General features: G+C 39.8%; 1 protein-coding gene across 1 annotated transcript; it reads left to right on the top strand.

Moving 5' to 3' along the window:
* The first annotated feature begins 245 nt into the window (after positions 1-245).
* mchr2b (melanin concentrating hormone receptor 2b) lies at positions 246-4,241 on the top strand. Its single transcript, XM_004073393.5, has 2 exons — positions 246-836; positions 2,338-4,241. The coding sequence occupies exons 1-2, from the start codon at positions 421-423 to the stop codon at positions 2,975-2,977; spliced, it is 1,056 nt and encodes a 351-aa protein (XP_004073441.2). The 5' UTR covers positions 246-420; the 3' UTR covers positions 2,978-4,241.
* The last annotated feature ends 11,578 nt before the right edge of the window (positions 4,242-15,819 follow it).

The following is a 15,819-nucleotide window of genomic DNA, read 5'->3' as shown; positions in this document are numbered from 1 at the left end:
TGGTTAAGTCTCCTCCTTAGGTGGATTAGACTTAAATAAATACTTTTATTTCTATGCAACAGAACACCACCCTCTTTACCAAAAAAAAGAAGAGAAAATCTGTGAAGGGTGGGAACTTTAGCGTCCACTCAGTCGGGGTGCTTTGTGAAGTCACAGGCTGCTTTTACGCACGGCAAACAGTTTGATCCTTGTTCTCTCATAATCATCTTCAGCGACGCAGCGTTGCTCACCCTGCCAGTTTTGATCAGAGCTTTCCTATTCGCCATTTGAAACACTCAAAGTGCGTCTGGAGGACCAACTCGACCACCGCGTCAAGAGGGGCTGTTCAGGAGGAGAACTCAACTTTGGAGAGCAGCAGTCAGACCCGAGCGGAGAGCGCATCGGCGCGCGCTTTCATCCAACCTCCCCACTTTTTTCCCAATGGATCCCATCATGAATGACACGGGAATATTTTGCACAGACAACCAAACAAACAATTTTACTGATCATTCGTGCTTAAACCCAACTTCTCCACCCTACAGCCCCATCGACATCACCACCTTCATGCATATTTTCCCATCGATTTACGGAATCCTGTGCACTGTGGGAGTTGTTGCCAACGGGCTGGTTATTTACGCAGTGGCGGCATGCAAGAAGAAAATGGTCTCGGACATCTACGTGCTGAACTTGGCCATAGCCGACATGCTGTTCCTGCTTGTGATGCCCTTCAACATCCACCAGCTGGTCAGGGACAGGCAGTGGGTGTTCGGAAACTTTATGTGTAAAGCGGTGGTCGTGGTGGATGTCAGCACGCAGTTCACCACAGTGGGGATTGTGACAGTGCTGTGCATTGACCGGTGAGTGTTCAAAATGAATTTCACTTGTTATAAATCCTTCAAATAATTAAAAACTGATCATTCTTGAAAAAGTCCAAAAATTAATAAAAAATTTAAATAGGCTCAAATAAGTATTATTTCCTGGCTTCAGTTAACTTCAACATTTTAAGGGATAAGTTCAAATCTTATGTTTAATAAAACAATTAACCTGGAGAACACAATGTTTCCCCTCCATGCATTTTATCTTTATGATAAAAACACTTTAGGCACAATGAAAAGGATCTTTGCACTGATTTGAACTGATAAGCATTTTAAGAGAACATAAAGGGTTCCTACTTTAAGCCATAAGGCCTCCTGTAATGTGTTTCTACCGGGTCGTTACAGCATCTAAATGACACCATGAGCTGGACTTTCATGTGCTTAAGAGCCGCCTTGGCATCAGACGCTTAAGAGCTCTGGGATCTCTCACTTATTCCAGAAAGGTGCGAAGAAGCAGATTGTTAAAGCTAAACTCTCTGAACTCAAAAAAAAGTCAAAGAAAAATTATCACAAAGAAAAACTGATTTTTGCTATAAGTGCAAAATCTGATTTCATTTAAGTGCATATGTCATTTTCACGATGAAAAGCATGTTTCCTCTTTAAATGTTACTCAGTTATTCCCTTGAAATCTTTTTTATTAACTCAGATGCATAACCCCCCTCTCTCTAACCTCCATTCCATTTAATATGCCAACAAAGAGACTGTTGTATGGGGAAAAAGTTATTTTTCATGAACCACCTGCTCTCAGGGCAAAGAGCTGTTAAAGGGCGATGTTTGGTGGAAATCAACATGGCTGCATATCGACTGTGAAGGTGAGAAAAAAACATCTCGCAGATGCTGTCATGGACAAATGCAGACAAGAACAATGTATTGCCGTTTCATAATATCCTGAAATGTGCTTTTTCTGAGTTAAACCTTTAAACCATTAAAACATTAGCTCAAACATTTTCTTATCTTAAGGCTTTTGACTGTATCATTTGGCTTAATTGGCTGGAATGGGAAATTGTTTTTTTTTTAAACTCCAGGTTCATTGAGCAGCTTTTGTTTGTTGTCACATTGTTTATTCATTAAGACAAATGCAACCGAGGGAAAAGACAATTACAGCAGAGAAATCTGTCTAAAAACACCAAAAAAACCACAAATAAATAACAGTACTTAACAGAAACATAACATTTTCTTTCCCTTTAAAAAACACACAAACCAATTAAAGACATAACAAAAGAGGCTCTGTTCCAGGTCTTGAAACTGAAATGCAGCCAAATGAAAAGGTGTGATTTCCCCCTTTCTAAACTGTCTTTAATTCTCATTCATCACTTCAGCTGCTGAGATGAGCGTGACTGTTTGATGTTGGGCTTGAATCCATCGTCACACTTTACCCTGATTGAAATCTTTGAGCTTAAAATTAGATCTTGGAGAAAACTGAGTAGCTTTTTTGTCCAGTTTTTGCTCCAATTCCTCCTATTCTTCCTCTTCTTCTTCACAGATACATAGCTATTGTTCATCCGAGCTCAGAGAAGAGGACCGTCCACTGGACCATCCTCATCAACATGTTGGTGTGGCTGGGCAGCTTCCTCCTCACCATTCCTGTCATGATATACGCCAAGGTGGTTCGCAGGCAGCACCTGGAGGTGTGCATAATGGACCTGGACGGGCCGGAGGACATGTACTGGTACACGCTCTACCAGTCTATCCTCGGCTTCATCATCCCTCTCTTTATCATCAGCACCTTTTACTCGCTAACCCTCTATCACGTTTTCCGGTCCATCCGGCGAGTCAAGCGAAAGCAGTCTGTGTGGGCGAAACGAGCCACTAAGATGGTCCTCATGGTTATCGCCGTGTTTCTGATCTGCTGGTCCCCCTACCATGTCATCCAGGTGATAAACCTGAGCAACAACTCCCCGACCATCGCGTTCGTGTACGCGTACAACATCAGCATTTGCCTCAGCTACTCCCACAGCTGCATCAACCCGCTCATGCTGCTCATCTTTGCCCAGAACTACCGCGAACGCCTGTGCCGCCGAAATGCGCTGAACAGCTCCCAGCACACATCGAAGGTCACTGTGGTCAAAACGGACGGCACCAGCACGTCGAATGACCCCAACTATCGCATAACTGTGATCTAAACACAGAGACAACTTTTTGTAAATACATGCCATCTGTAAATATGTCATCGCCTGCCTCTAAGGAAGGTGGTCAATGTGAAAGATGATGTCCGGGAAGGTGAGGGACGCTTCAGCAAGCGGAGTCTCAAAAGCCAAAACTGTACAAAACACAGGGCTGATGAAAGAGGGTGAAACCCCAATATAAATAAAAATAAAACAGGGATTTAGTTTTTTTAGTCCCTTAAAAGAAAAGATTCATTTGGAGTCATGATGGACATGAGTGTTGAGAAGATATTGTAGAATGGGCTTGTTACACCAGTAAAACTGGACAATTATCCTCCATTCTCTCATAAGGATTTGGTTGTTTTGAAGTGGTCTAAGTGGTTGATATTTTGACATGAAGAGGCTGTGAGGAGTTTTCTTCTGTCATATGGCAGCTGTAATCAATGTTTTTTACTCATATGATTTTAAAAAAAAATCAAAAACAGTTACAGGATATACCGTCAGGAGGACGTTTTCCTTGTGTTTTGATCCCAATCTTCTTTATTGTGCTTCAAGCAAAAAAGTGTAACTATATGTAAAATATTATTCTGCAAACGCTTGTCAAACTGCATCACATGATTATCGAAAAACTTTAGAAGAACAAATCATTTGTTTGTGTCTATGTTATGGGAGTCTGACAGTGAAGTCATCCTGCCAAAAAGCTGTTTCCAAAGTTTTGACTGATTTTTAAGTGAAGTACTGTACCTTGAGACTATGTGAATGGACAGAACACGTGACGTAGGAATCTCGTTTTGATTTTTAGTCGTTTATCATGAACACGGAGCTTCTGACATACATCACTAGATACTGCAGTTTGAATCACTCAGGGATGGCTTTACACCCCAGGTCTCGTCAAAATAATCGATAATCTCTCGGATTGCAAAATTTCTGCGGAGGCTGTGATCTTTATGGACTTAGTATGAGATGATGGTGATGTGTTTATTGCTTATCTGCAGCCTTATGAAGAGGAGAGCTAACAGCAAAGCAGCCTCCCTCAAAGGCATAGAAACTCATATTAACTCATATAAAAAGATGAGATCCGCACACATCTGGACATTGTGACATGCAGGTGATCGTTGTCTTGCTCTGTAGTGTCCCCCGTTGTTTTGTGTTCCTATGTATTTAATATCCTCCCTCTGATTTTTGCACCGATGCGAATGTTTTTCATGAAGAGCCTTTTTGTCCATTTGTCCAAGCTTTTTCTGCTTTGCTTCAGTTTTGTTCAATAAATAATGACACAGTCGATGTCACGTCGTATCTTGTTGTTCACCTGAGGCTGTTAATGTTTATTTTTTGTGATTTTTAGAGATTTTGGTTGACCACAGCAAAGCTTTTTCTCTTGGTATTTAAAAACTTTTTTTAATCAAGAATGAATCTATGCTTTCCAACAATCTGTTTGCACATTGCAGAGATTCTCATAAACAGCTTCTGTCTGTGCTTTTAATCAAAGCTGAATCACACGGGAGGGGATGAATCCGGCTGTATGCCCATACGCTCTGCGGAAATAAGGTTGTGGATAGTTGATGGAATGGAAATTTGCTATGTACGTACAGGAACAAATTAGTAAATGCTTACCTGGACATTATGTTCATTTGACTTTAATCATTTGACCCGGACTGACTGTACGGCTAAATGAAAAAAATGTGGAAGACAGAATCAAAAAAGGGTCATTTCAGTTCAAACTGGTCTTTCATTTACTGACAAAGTTTCAGATTTTACTCATTATGAGTAAGTTCTAAGATGTTTAAATTCCTAAACTACTGGTCGAATGAAGAAATGTTTCCAGTTTTCCGAATTGCATTTTGCTTTTTGCATTTTTCAGTTTAAAACTATTTTTTAGGTTTGGTGATTCAAAATAAGAAAAAGACGAATTTCTCATCAATGGAAACAAAAATAAATTGGCAATCCTTTAGTTTAAAAATGACTTTAGTTTTAGGTTAATCCCCTACGTTTTACTTAATCTGTTTTTTTCACTCTTATTACCCATCAGTTTAGGTTTGTCACATTTGTTAGAATCTAAATTTTCTCCAACGTTCCACTTCTTTTGGATTGTTAGTACTCCTTAACGATCTACCCTAATCATAACTGCATTTTTGGTTTTCCTAACATGTTCTTGTGGCATTTTTCTCACGAGGAAATTGTATTTCTGAGTATTTCTTTACTCAAATTGTTGGGAATTAGGAGCAGATGAATAAAGGCTGTTTGAAAAAGCTTGTAGCTGTGACGTGGAAGCTTTGGTCCATTCTGATGCATCCACTTGTTATTTTTTTATTTTTATTTTTTTTTAACTTGTCCTGTCCAACAGCTGGGCAGACAGACGAGAGCTGAGGGCCTCTTGTGTTGGACATATTTGCTTTAACAAGAGGGGTTATTAATCTTCTGACAAACCAAAGGTATGTCTGAATAAACCCCTTTTGTAATTGAGGCCAAACTTTATTAATTTCAATCATGTCTGAAAATCTTTGGTGTTGGACCGGACGGAAAAGGAAAGAGGGGAAGAAGAGAGAGGGACGCTAGAGAGAGGGGGGGGTAGGGGGTGATAATAGGAGGGGAAGGGGGATAAGACCATGAAGCAGCATAAAGCAACAAGTTTACTGGTTGTTAATCACTATGGTAAGGTTCAAATGTAGTACAAAAAGGGCGGGGCCCGTCCACACACACACTCAAATGTTATAAACACACCTGCTAGCTGCAAAAATGTCCACCTGTCGACATGTACACAAAACAGATAGTGTTCACACACGCATACTTATGCCTTAAAACCAACTAGTGTGAAATATTTCAGTCATTCAGTCATGCAAGCTATTAGTGCAAAGGTGAGCTAACACCTGTGCTCAGGTGAGTGTTTATGTTCTTCTAAAATGGATGGTGGAACGTGAAAAGAAGGAGGGAGAGTGCCCAGCCATCCCCACCCCAAGACCCCCACCGCAGCAGCAGCGGCAGCCGGAATCCCCCCAACGCCACACGGGAACCGGCAGGGAACAACCGCCGCCCGGGCGACCAAGCCCGCCACCCAGGCCAGGGCCAGCTGGTGCATCCACTTGTTGATGATTCATGTGTGTCTCTTTTCTTCATCCGAGCTGGTATCTCAAAAATATCTCAACATTTTTGTTGCACTAGTAATGTTACTTTAACGTTAGGGGTGTCCGGGACTGTTAGCTAGTGAGAGAGAGTGTAAACACATGGATGATGGGAAGTAGGAGCGGGCTTACCCCGCACCAACAGTCCCACCCACAACACAGAGGCAAATTTCTAATGAACTACTGCTGCTCTGCAGAAAGTATGTCCTAGAAAATTGTCAAAAAGATCTTTACCATGAATAACTGTTGACAGTTCCATGAAGAGTTTCCCTCTCCATAATGAATATCTGACATATCTCTCAACAAACCTTCACATGTAATCAGATTATCAGAGATTGCATTAAAAGATGAACAATACAGACTATTGGGACTTATTTCTGACAGAACTTCACTTTGGTGTGTGGATTTTTATTTAGTTTATTTTATTTTTTATTGTAGTATTGCTCACAAGTTTGGTGTTTTCTGCTGTAAGATTTCCAATTGTGACAATTACAGCAAAGTAAACATTAATTCTACAGTACAACATAAAAAATCTATGTTACTTTTTTGGTTTTAGGCCAAAACTGTGACAACTCTCCTAGATTTTCAAATAGATATTTTGTCCAGCCTGTTTTCTACATGTATTCTGTTTGTGTGTTTGTTTTTTTATTTATTTATTTGTCCATCACAAGGACTCTTGTTTCAGATTCCCTTCAAATCACACTGCCTTCACAAAGCAAAAAAAGACAGTAACAGAAAAAGCACGATTTTCCTTAAAGCTGTAGAGTCCAGCAGCTGTTGATACTGCAAAATCCGACTTTTAATACTGAAGCGCTTGACCATCATAGCCGGTTGTATCTATAGCACTGTCAGTCTGTTGGCCAAAGCTGGTTTTGATGCTGTAGGATCCCTCAGCTCATGTGCCTGACTTGAACCCAGAGTAAAGCGGACGACAGCTTTGGTTTTCGTCACAACCCACAACAGAGAGCCCTCGGCGGATTGTTCCTAATTGGATTTCCATGTAAACAAACGCAACAATTGCTTCACACACCGACCGTCAGAACACAAAATGTCTTTTTTGAGAAGGTCTGGAACTTCAGTGAATTAAGTTTTATGAAAAAGAGCCTTTCAAAATTTGAAGCAGAAGCATGAAGATTTCTTTCTAATTATACTTTTTTTTTTCTTTTTAAGTAAACAAAAACATCTAAAAATCCCTAATAAAAAATGGAAAAATCAGATCAAAGTATTTTCTGATGTGACTTTATTGAAAACCACAATAAGTTCAGCGGTTTCTGATTTCATTATTCCGACAACATTACAGACTTGTCAAACTAAGACAAAGCAGATAGGTGAACTTTTCAAAATGTCAAACATTTTTTTCCAAGTTTCGCAAGAATGATATACTCCATCTAACTGAATTTCCCAGGAAGCATGCACAACAAATCATGCAGCAGGAAAACTAAATGTAATAATCATAAGTGGTTAAACCTAATATGTTTTTTAGGATTTTTATTTTGTTGTTTCAGATTAAAATCAGGGTTCCTCCTTTTTTCTTCAAAGACAAGATCCCCTCGTCTTCTTCACACCTGCTTTAAACCAAAACACATTCCAGCTCTAATTCATTAAAAAGAGCAGCTGCTCTTTCGTGACGTGGGAAAGCAGAGACATCACATGATTTTTTTTTTCCCCAGCATCCCCTCCAAGCAATGACTCTCTATTTTTGAGTCAGTTAAGCAGAACGCTTCCACTTGAGCTTTCCCCTTTCCTGCCTCGATCTGGACATTCAGAGAAGAACTTTCAGTGAAGTCATTAAAGATGCACATCAGACAAAATGTATGCTCTACTGCTGAAACATTAAAGAGTATTAGTGCATGCAGAGTCACTTGCTTTGAGAGCGCTCGGGGGGTTAGAACTGGTGAACTTGCACTGAATTGAAAAACGCAAGTTGTTCAAATAAAATGTTTCAGTTGCGATGTACTCTGTAAAGGAACTGTATGGAAAACATGGGGGAAAAGGTCAGAATTCCATCTCTGTATTTTGTAGAGAAAGCATTTGTCACTTCAGACCACATAATGTATGCTACCATGATTTTAGTAAAACCTGCCAATCGCTGAAGACTCCTGCTGCGTCTAAGCTACTTGAAAAACATACATTGCAATCCAACATGCATTACAGGCTTGGTTTGCTTTTTGCTCTCCAATATAGATCATCTTGTTTTGTTTTTGTTACAGCCACGTTAGCTCCACACACAAGACAAACTGGTCTGTCCTTTATATTTATGAACAGAAAATCTGTCTCACCTGTCTTGAAAGCTCCTGATGTCCACTATTCGTTGGCCATTTTTGTGGAGGGGGAAATTAATTTGTCCACTGTGACTGGAGCATAGCTGTCAATGACTGTCAGAAAAAATGAGCACTTGCCGGTTTCGACTGCGCGCCAACTTACTAGCAAAGCATTGTGGGATTTGTAGTAGTAGCGCTACAGTATATGCAGGCCATCTCTGATGCACATTGGATTTGATCTGGCGGGCCAATTATAATTAAACTTCTGTAAATCTGCAAATCTTGTTTGATACAGGGTGTATTTTATTTGAAAGGAACTTATTTTGCTGCCTACAAAAATAAGAGATGTTTAAAATAAAAACATATAGGGTGTTACGTCCCTCTTCAGAGAGGAGGGAGAAATGTGTAACATAAAGAAAATTATGATAACCGGGCGGGGTTAAAGTTGGCCACACAGCCGTTTATACAGTGACAAATAACACTCATAGGGGACTAAAAGAGAAATAATCAACTCAACACCAAAGGTGCAATAAATAATGGGATAACTTAAATTCTCAGGCTTTAAAGCAAGGCACCCAATTACTCATAATGCAAACAAAAGACCACAAGAGTAAATGTAACAAAAGGACAAAAACCAGAATCAAAGCTAAGGGGGAAACCAGAGGCTTTCTCGAGCTAAGGCCAGGCAGACAGCAGGGGCAGGCTGAAGAACAAATTCCCACTCAGGAATGCAGCCGCCACTGGAGCAGAGGATCCTCGGAGCTTTTAAGCTTCCCTCCAAGCCAGGCGATAGGTAGCAGCCTCAATCAGCTCTGCAGAGGGGCGGAGTCAGCAGCTGTGCAGGAGCTGGACTTCTACAGGAGCTGAGAACACATATGCATACACACCCGCACACACAAGACAAGCAGACAACTACTAGGGGTCGTAACATAGGGCTTTATCAATATACGTATTTATCATTGTATTTAAATTATTGTACATTTTTAAAAGCTACAGGTTATAAATAAATAGCTTAATAAACACAAAAGCATTTGAAAAAATTAAAGTTTTTATTTTTTTTTATTTTAATGGAGAGGTGGGACTTTATCCTTGCTGGGTTTCGTTCAAGCTCTTTTTGCATTGAATGTCGCTGATCCCTGATATAGAAGATGTACCACCCACGATGAGCACAAAAAACAATTTTGATTTGATTTTAGCTCGCCGTCTACCACTGTCCATCTGTTCATTTGAAACACTCCCAGCTCCAGACGCCACGCAGTTACTTCACATAGAACCAGGTCAGAGTTACATTCAATGCATGGAGGTTTGAACATGAGGGGCTTAGCATATTGTAAATATTGGATCAGTTTGGTGTCTTACATACAGAGATTTAGTTGAATTCTCTGAAATATTTCTAATACCATGTGCAGTTCCAGATAAGAAATCCAAACTTTTTCAGAAATCGACTGGAAAATACCCAAGGACACCTGCCTTGTCTTAGAGGTGTTTTACAAAGCATAAACAGACAAAAACTTTCTACGTGTCTGGTTTTGTTAAGTAGGGAGAGTGGAGCAGACACGGTTTTATGTGAACAGCATAAGCGAATGTCAACGTAGCTGCATGAATGTAAAAGTCTAAAAGCAAAAGTGCAATGAAAAGCTGATAAGTATATTTCTGAAGGAGGCATCTGCTCCTTTTTTAAGATGCAACCTGCTTTGCTTTTCAGTGAGTCACACTTGTTCTGTCTGTGGCTGCGGGGGCAACTGTTTTCTGAAGGTTGTGACAGGCAACATCATGTCCGGGAGCTGATTCCAGGAAATGCTACCACTCAAATTAGAGAGGTTCATCTGAGGTGGAGAATGAACACCAGAGAAAAAAACAATTTCTTGCAATACATGTGAGAAGTTTACAATTAGCATAAGAGCATGTCAGTGCATTTTCTACTATGCACTCAGTAAATTTGCATACAGTGGAATTCTTTTTTAAATATCACTTAAGAAGCAAGCTTCATGCTTTTGAGCTGGCAAACATCACTGAAAAGTCAATGGAAAAATAATGCTTTCATTTTTGACCCAAAATGCTAAAATACGCTGTTAATTTATGGTAAGAAAAGCAAAATAAATGCTTTAACCATCGGCTGTGCTTTAAAAAAACGACTCTTGCGTTAAAATTGATGTTTGGAAAGAAACTGCAAGTCCTGGGTTTATTGTTTTCAGTGTGAACCCAGCTTAAAACCCAAGATTACACACAGTGGGTCACTAATCAGATTTGCAGCTGCGTCTCTGCCAAATTGATGCTGCTGTGGTTCTTTGAAACCCATTCAAATCATGAATTGTTCAATTATCAGCACTCGCATTCATCCATGTTTTTTCAAAATCATAAAACCAGCATTCCAGTTCTCATTTAGCTCATCCCAGAGGCCATCTTGTGATGTTACTTGACTTTTTCTCTCGCACATTTGTTTTAAGAAAAGAAAAAATGTTCACAGGGGTAGAGGTCTTGTGACTGCTGATGGAAAAGTGTGTGGGCAACACTTGTTGCTGCTCGACAGACTTTAGTTAGCTCAGATGCTTCTTCAAGCTGCATGCCCTGCAGGAAATGAAATCCCCTTCAACACCAGGAAGTTCAGGGAGGGTAGTGTTTACTGCGCTACGCAGCACCATGGGGTTGCACTTCTCTTTGAACTATGGGAGAAAATCATCAATCCAGAGTGTGCTGTACTTCCCATCATGCATCACTAGCTTTTGACTTTGTCTTGAAGGTCATTGGTTTCTTTCCACAAAGTCTTTTCAGTACATTTATTTTTGTGAAAAAGTTTTTTTCCTCTAATTCACAATTATTCTTTTGATTTTATATTTAGCAACAAATTTTATTTCAGTTTTAAAATTCAGTGTTTCTCAAGGTAAAAGATTTAAACTTTTCTAAGAAGAAACGCTATAGAAAATAAATGTACCTGGCACTGGATTTTTTTTTGTTTCCTGACAATCTTCTCTGCCGCTTATCTTTCAGTCTGACATGACACATGGAGACTTTATAAAGTCTCCAAGGTCTAACTAGAGTGAGCCCTTTCTCAATTGAAGAAATAATAATTATTAAGTCTTTTCCCCTAAAGATAATCAATAGTTTGTCTCGGAGAAAATGTGAAAAGGTCAGTAGCATTGACTTTGAATCATTATTTTTTACTTAAGCCTCTAAAATAATTATTGAGTTATGGTTAGGAGGACTTACAGACGACCTGTTTGGAATGGGAGATGTATTGTCTCGTAAAACATTCATGGAGCGGCTAAATTCCTACAATTTTAACTGCTCAGATTAAATATTCTGGACTCTGTATTTCAAATTAGTTTTTATTTTTTATGAAAACATCAAAGGAATAATGGCGGGTGACCGTGCCATCGATCTCAGGTACACGTCTGTGCAGACCAAACTGAGAAGTGCGGGGTCATTTAGTTATAGGGTTTTATTGTTTCACTGATCTTTGACACCTTTGTTTTAGAGGACAGTGATGAAGGTCACCCTCACAGCCTCTAAGTGGACGAACACTGGGATACAAGTCTTCAGTAGAGGAGGGATAGCTGGAAACCAAGTGGACCTCAAGCAGAGAAAGGAAACACACCATCCGGAACTGGTGGTGTTGGACCCAAAATGCAGGAGACTGGAGTTAGTGGTTTATATTTGTGAAAAGATAAAACACATCAGTGATAGACAGTTGGGTAAGAAAGTTGAAGGTTTGAGAAAGGAGAGCAGATGAGGAAGGCTGACTGAGAAGATGACCAGATGAACTATGACTGGAATGGATGAGCAGTTGTGGATTTGCAGAACAAAGTGCTGGGTTGATGGTTCTATATCAAGTTTCAGGCTTTTGGTCAAGACACCAAGGCCTCAACCGGCAACTGCACTTTAGACCAAAGATGGCAAAAATTTGATTATTTTTGCCATATACAGTACAGACCGACAGTTTGGACACACTGTGTCCAAACTGTTGGTCAGTACTGTATTAAATGTTTAGGATGGACTAAACTGGTTAAAAGAAGTGCATTATATATGTTTTTCTTTAACAAGAGTCACGTTAAAAAAACGTGGTCCTTTCCATGCAACCTTTTTCAATGCAACTTTAGCAGCACTGTCACTTAAAAAAGTCATCAAACATCTGCAGGAATCTGGAAAACCAAGAATTGCAGATAGTTTTTCCTTCTTCTTGTTAGGAACCTTATAATTTTGAATTTTCTTTCACAGCATAAAGGGAAGTTTCCAGCACAAACTCCAACTTCTGGTGTTTTCATCTTGAAAAGTAATGTACACCTCGTTCTGAGCATCCCCATGTCATTGTATTGGGTGGTCGGGTAACTTCAAGGTTGCCGTCTGATTTGTCAGACCCAAAATAAAAGGATTAACAGACTTGACCAAAAACTGGGAATTGTGCACCACAGTCCGCTCTGTGAAGCCTTATTTGCTCCTAGTGGGGTGAGTTAAGCTGCACAACAACCTCTCACTGATGTATGAATATTTGAGGGTTTAGGGTGAACCAATTTGGAAAAGGAGAAGCACCAAATGCAGCTAAGCAGCAATGAGATGGTGAGAGATGGTTGAACAACAAGCGGAAGACGCCGAGGCCAGACTTCCCACTGACTAAGACAAAAATGTTGGCAAGAGAAGAGCAACAAAAACAATCTGGCCTTTAACAGAAATCATGAACTTATGCACTTGAAGAACAATAAAAAGAGCAGCAGGGGTCATGAATTGATAACGGCTGTAAGTGGTTGATGAACAATATTGGCTAGGCTGAAATCAAAATGATTAAAAACAAAATTAGAAATGACACGACGAATTATTAAAATGCTCTAAAATTAAAGAACTTTAAAGATTTTTCTATAATTCAAAGTTGAAATGACATCTGACATCTCTCAGTACAGACAACATTTGTGCAACATTCCTGCCTTAATGCAAAACAATCTTTTCATAAAGCACTTTAATTTAAAAACATATCAAACTCAGCTGCCTTGTGGCATGTGAACATTAAACTGATAAAAAAAGCTGTTTGTGTGATGTCCTGAACAGAAATGCCCTCAGAGGATTTGTATTTTTTGTAAATTAGAAGAAACAATATACTCTTCATCACAGAAAGACAAACAAAGCTGTAGGAATGTGCGGAATTGTGTGAAACAATGATAGACAATAAAAGCAGTTTGTGCACAGAATAAGGCTCCTAAACCTTAAAGGTGAAGTTATGCCCTCCATTCATTTGGCATAATGATCACTCTTGTACTTGTAAACACCTTCCTGCAGGCTGTGCCAAAGAGGAATTCACGCTAACAAAGCAAACTCTGTATGTTCGGCTTTCATGTGCTCTGAAATTTAAAGAAGAAGAAGAAAAAAAACGACAGAAATTTATTTTCAGAGATGGTTTTGTGAAACGGCTGCATGACCTAAGGATCATGAAATTGTGCTTTTGTCTCATAAAAACTTAAAAAGCAAAAATAATGAAAGATTAGTAATTAATTTCTTTCCAACAGCTATCAGAGGTTTAAGCTGAGGACTGTCAAAAACCACAAAATAATCTAATATTAATCATCAAACCCCTACTTCTGATGTTTCTGTTTTTTTATCTGCACGGTTTGTACTACCAACCGTTACACTGAATCTGACATGCTTGTCAAAACACAAGAGCATCATGTAACTACAGTATCTCACCACTATAGCTGAAAAACAACGGCTTCCCATTAAAATAAGAAGACCTCCTGGTGAGCTGCTGGCCCAGCGACGGAGAACTTCTGTCCTCCAGGGCCACTTTCCTGCTTCTTTTCCAACCATCCCAACCCACACAGCTTCTGATAATTAACATAATAATAACATAATAATCATGCCTCTAGGTAATTAAAGTAGCAGCAGTAGGTACACAGTAGCCCTTGAGGCCTGGGCTTGTCCCGCCTGTGTGGACCTTCACTCCACACAGTGGCTGTATCCCAGACTCCTTCTCCTCCTGTTCTGGCAGGATCAGAACACATTGTGCCAAAGAGTTGACAGGAAAAAATAAAAGTACAAGCTCACAGAGCTAAATTGAATGGCTCATGAAGCCTAAGGTGAGGCTTTTCTGCATCTCACAGGTACTGCAGGGATGGACAACAAATTATTGTAGAAGCTTCTTGGAGTTTCTGTTTTATCCCCTGGAAGCTTGTAGGGTAGAAAAATCCAATTTAAGCAAAAGGAATTTTAGCAAGGCTGCCAGTCCTTATTCCTTCCTTTAAAAGATATATTTGCATCCAAATTAACTCATTCATTATAACATCTTCTCTTTAGAGGATTTTCAAGCACTCAATTAAAACACAAACTGCTTAGAATTTGGGAGAATAGTTCCAGCTTCACAATGTTTTTAAGGGTCAAGGATAGTGTTCAAATTAAAAAAATGAAAAGTTTAGTCTGGAAAACTTCTTCCCACTGAAGTAAAAACAAAAAACCACCAAATCTTTGAGAGACATGACAGAAATCTTTTCACTGAACAAATAAGAACCAAGAATTAATTATTACTAAGCTCTCTTTAAATGCAAGTCCAAGTTTTCTCAACAATTCAAAATGAGGATTTTGCAGAATCAACAAATTTTCTGATGAAGCAGTTTTTTACTTCTAGTGAGCAGCATCAGGGGTTCCAGTTGTCAGACTGTGCAGACCGTGATGTTAATGTGGGGAGAAATAACTGAGATTGAATATTGATCAGGTTTCTCTGTACAGCTCTGAGGGCCCTCTGTATAATCACGTCCATACCCGTTCCCTCTGTCTCTGTCGAAATTCTCGATGAAAAAAATAAAAAAAGAGGATGCAATCAGACTGGATTTGTTCGTCATTCGCACAGACGCACGCACACACACAAGCTGAGGGGCTGATTTCAGTTACAGTCAAGTGTTTGTCCAAAAGTATCTGTTTTTGTAATCAATCTTGTCCCACAAATTTCATTTAGAGTTATATTTGATAGTTTTCAAGGCAAAAAAATGTTTTCAGATTAATGTTTCAGTATGGAGGTTTTTCTATTAGTTTAAATAACTATGTAGGTTTAAAAAAATGTTTGCAGTTAAACAAACATTTGTTTTTGATGGAATAATAGAAAAAAATCATTTCTATTTAGATGAATTATGTACTGCCAGCAAGCAGGAGATGTCCCCTCAGTGCCCTACCTGCCAATTTTAACTGCACCCCCTTAGTACACACACCCTTTACTCCTCAAAATATACATTCAAACATGAACACACACACACACATGCACACACACACCCTCACAAACAAACCCCCACACACACACGCATTTTGCAAGGAAGGTGGGACCTAGGACCATCTGTCCCCTACCCCATCCCTGGTGGGGGGTACGGGACCCTTGGCAATGGCGGCCGTGTCCCCTGGGTGCCGGTTTCCTGGGCCCGGCGGTGCTCTCTCCGCGCGGGGAGGGGGTTCTCATTACACCTGAGCCGGGGTGTCCGTGTCCCTGTGGGGTGGGTTCTGGCCCTTGAGTGCT

The sequence above is a fragment of the Oryzias latipes genome, chromosome 10 (genome assembly GCF_053564925.1).
Source record: "Oryzias latipes strain Hd-rR chromosome 10, Olatipes_Hd-rR_3.1".
In the NCBI taxonomy this organism is placed as follows: Eukaryota; Metazoa; Chordata; class Actinopteri; order Beloniformes; family Adrianichthyidae; genus Oryzias; species Oryzias latipes.
This window is presented reverse-complemented; position numbering and strand designations above follow the sequence as displayed.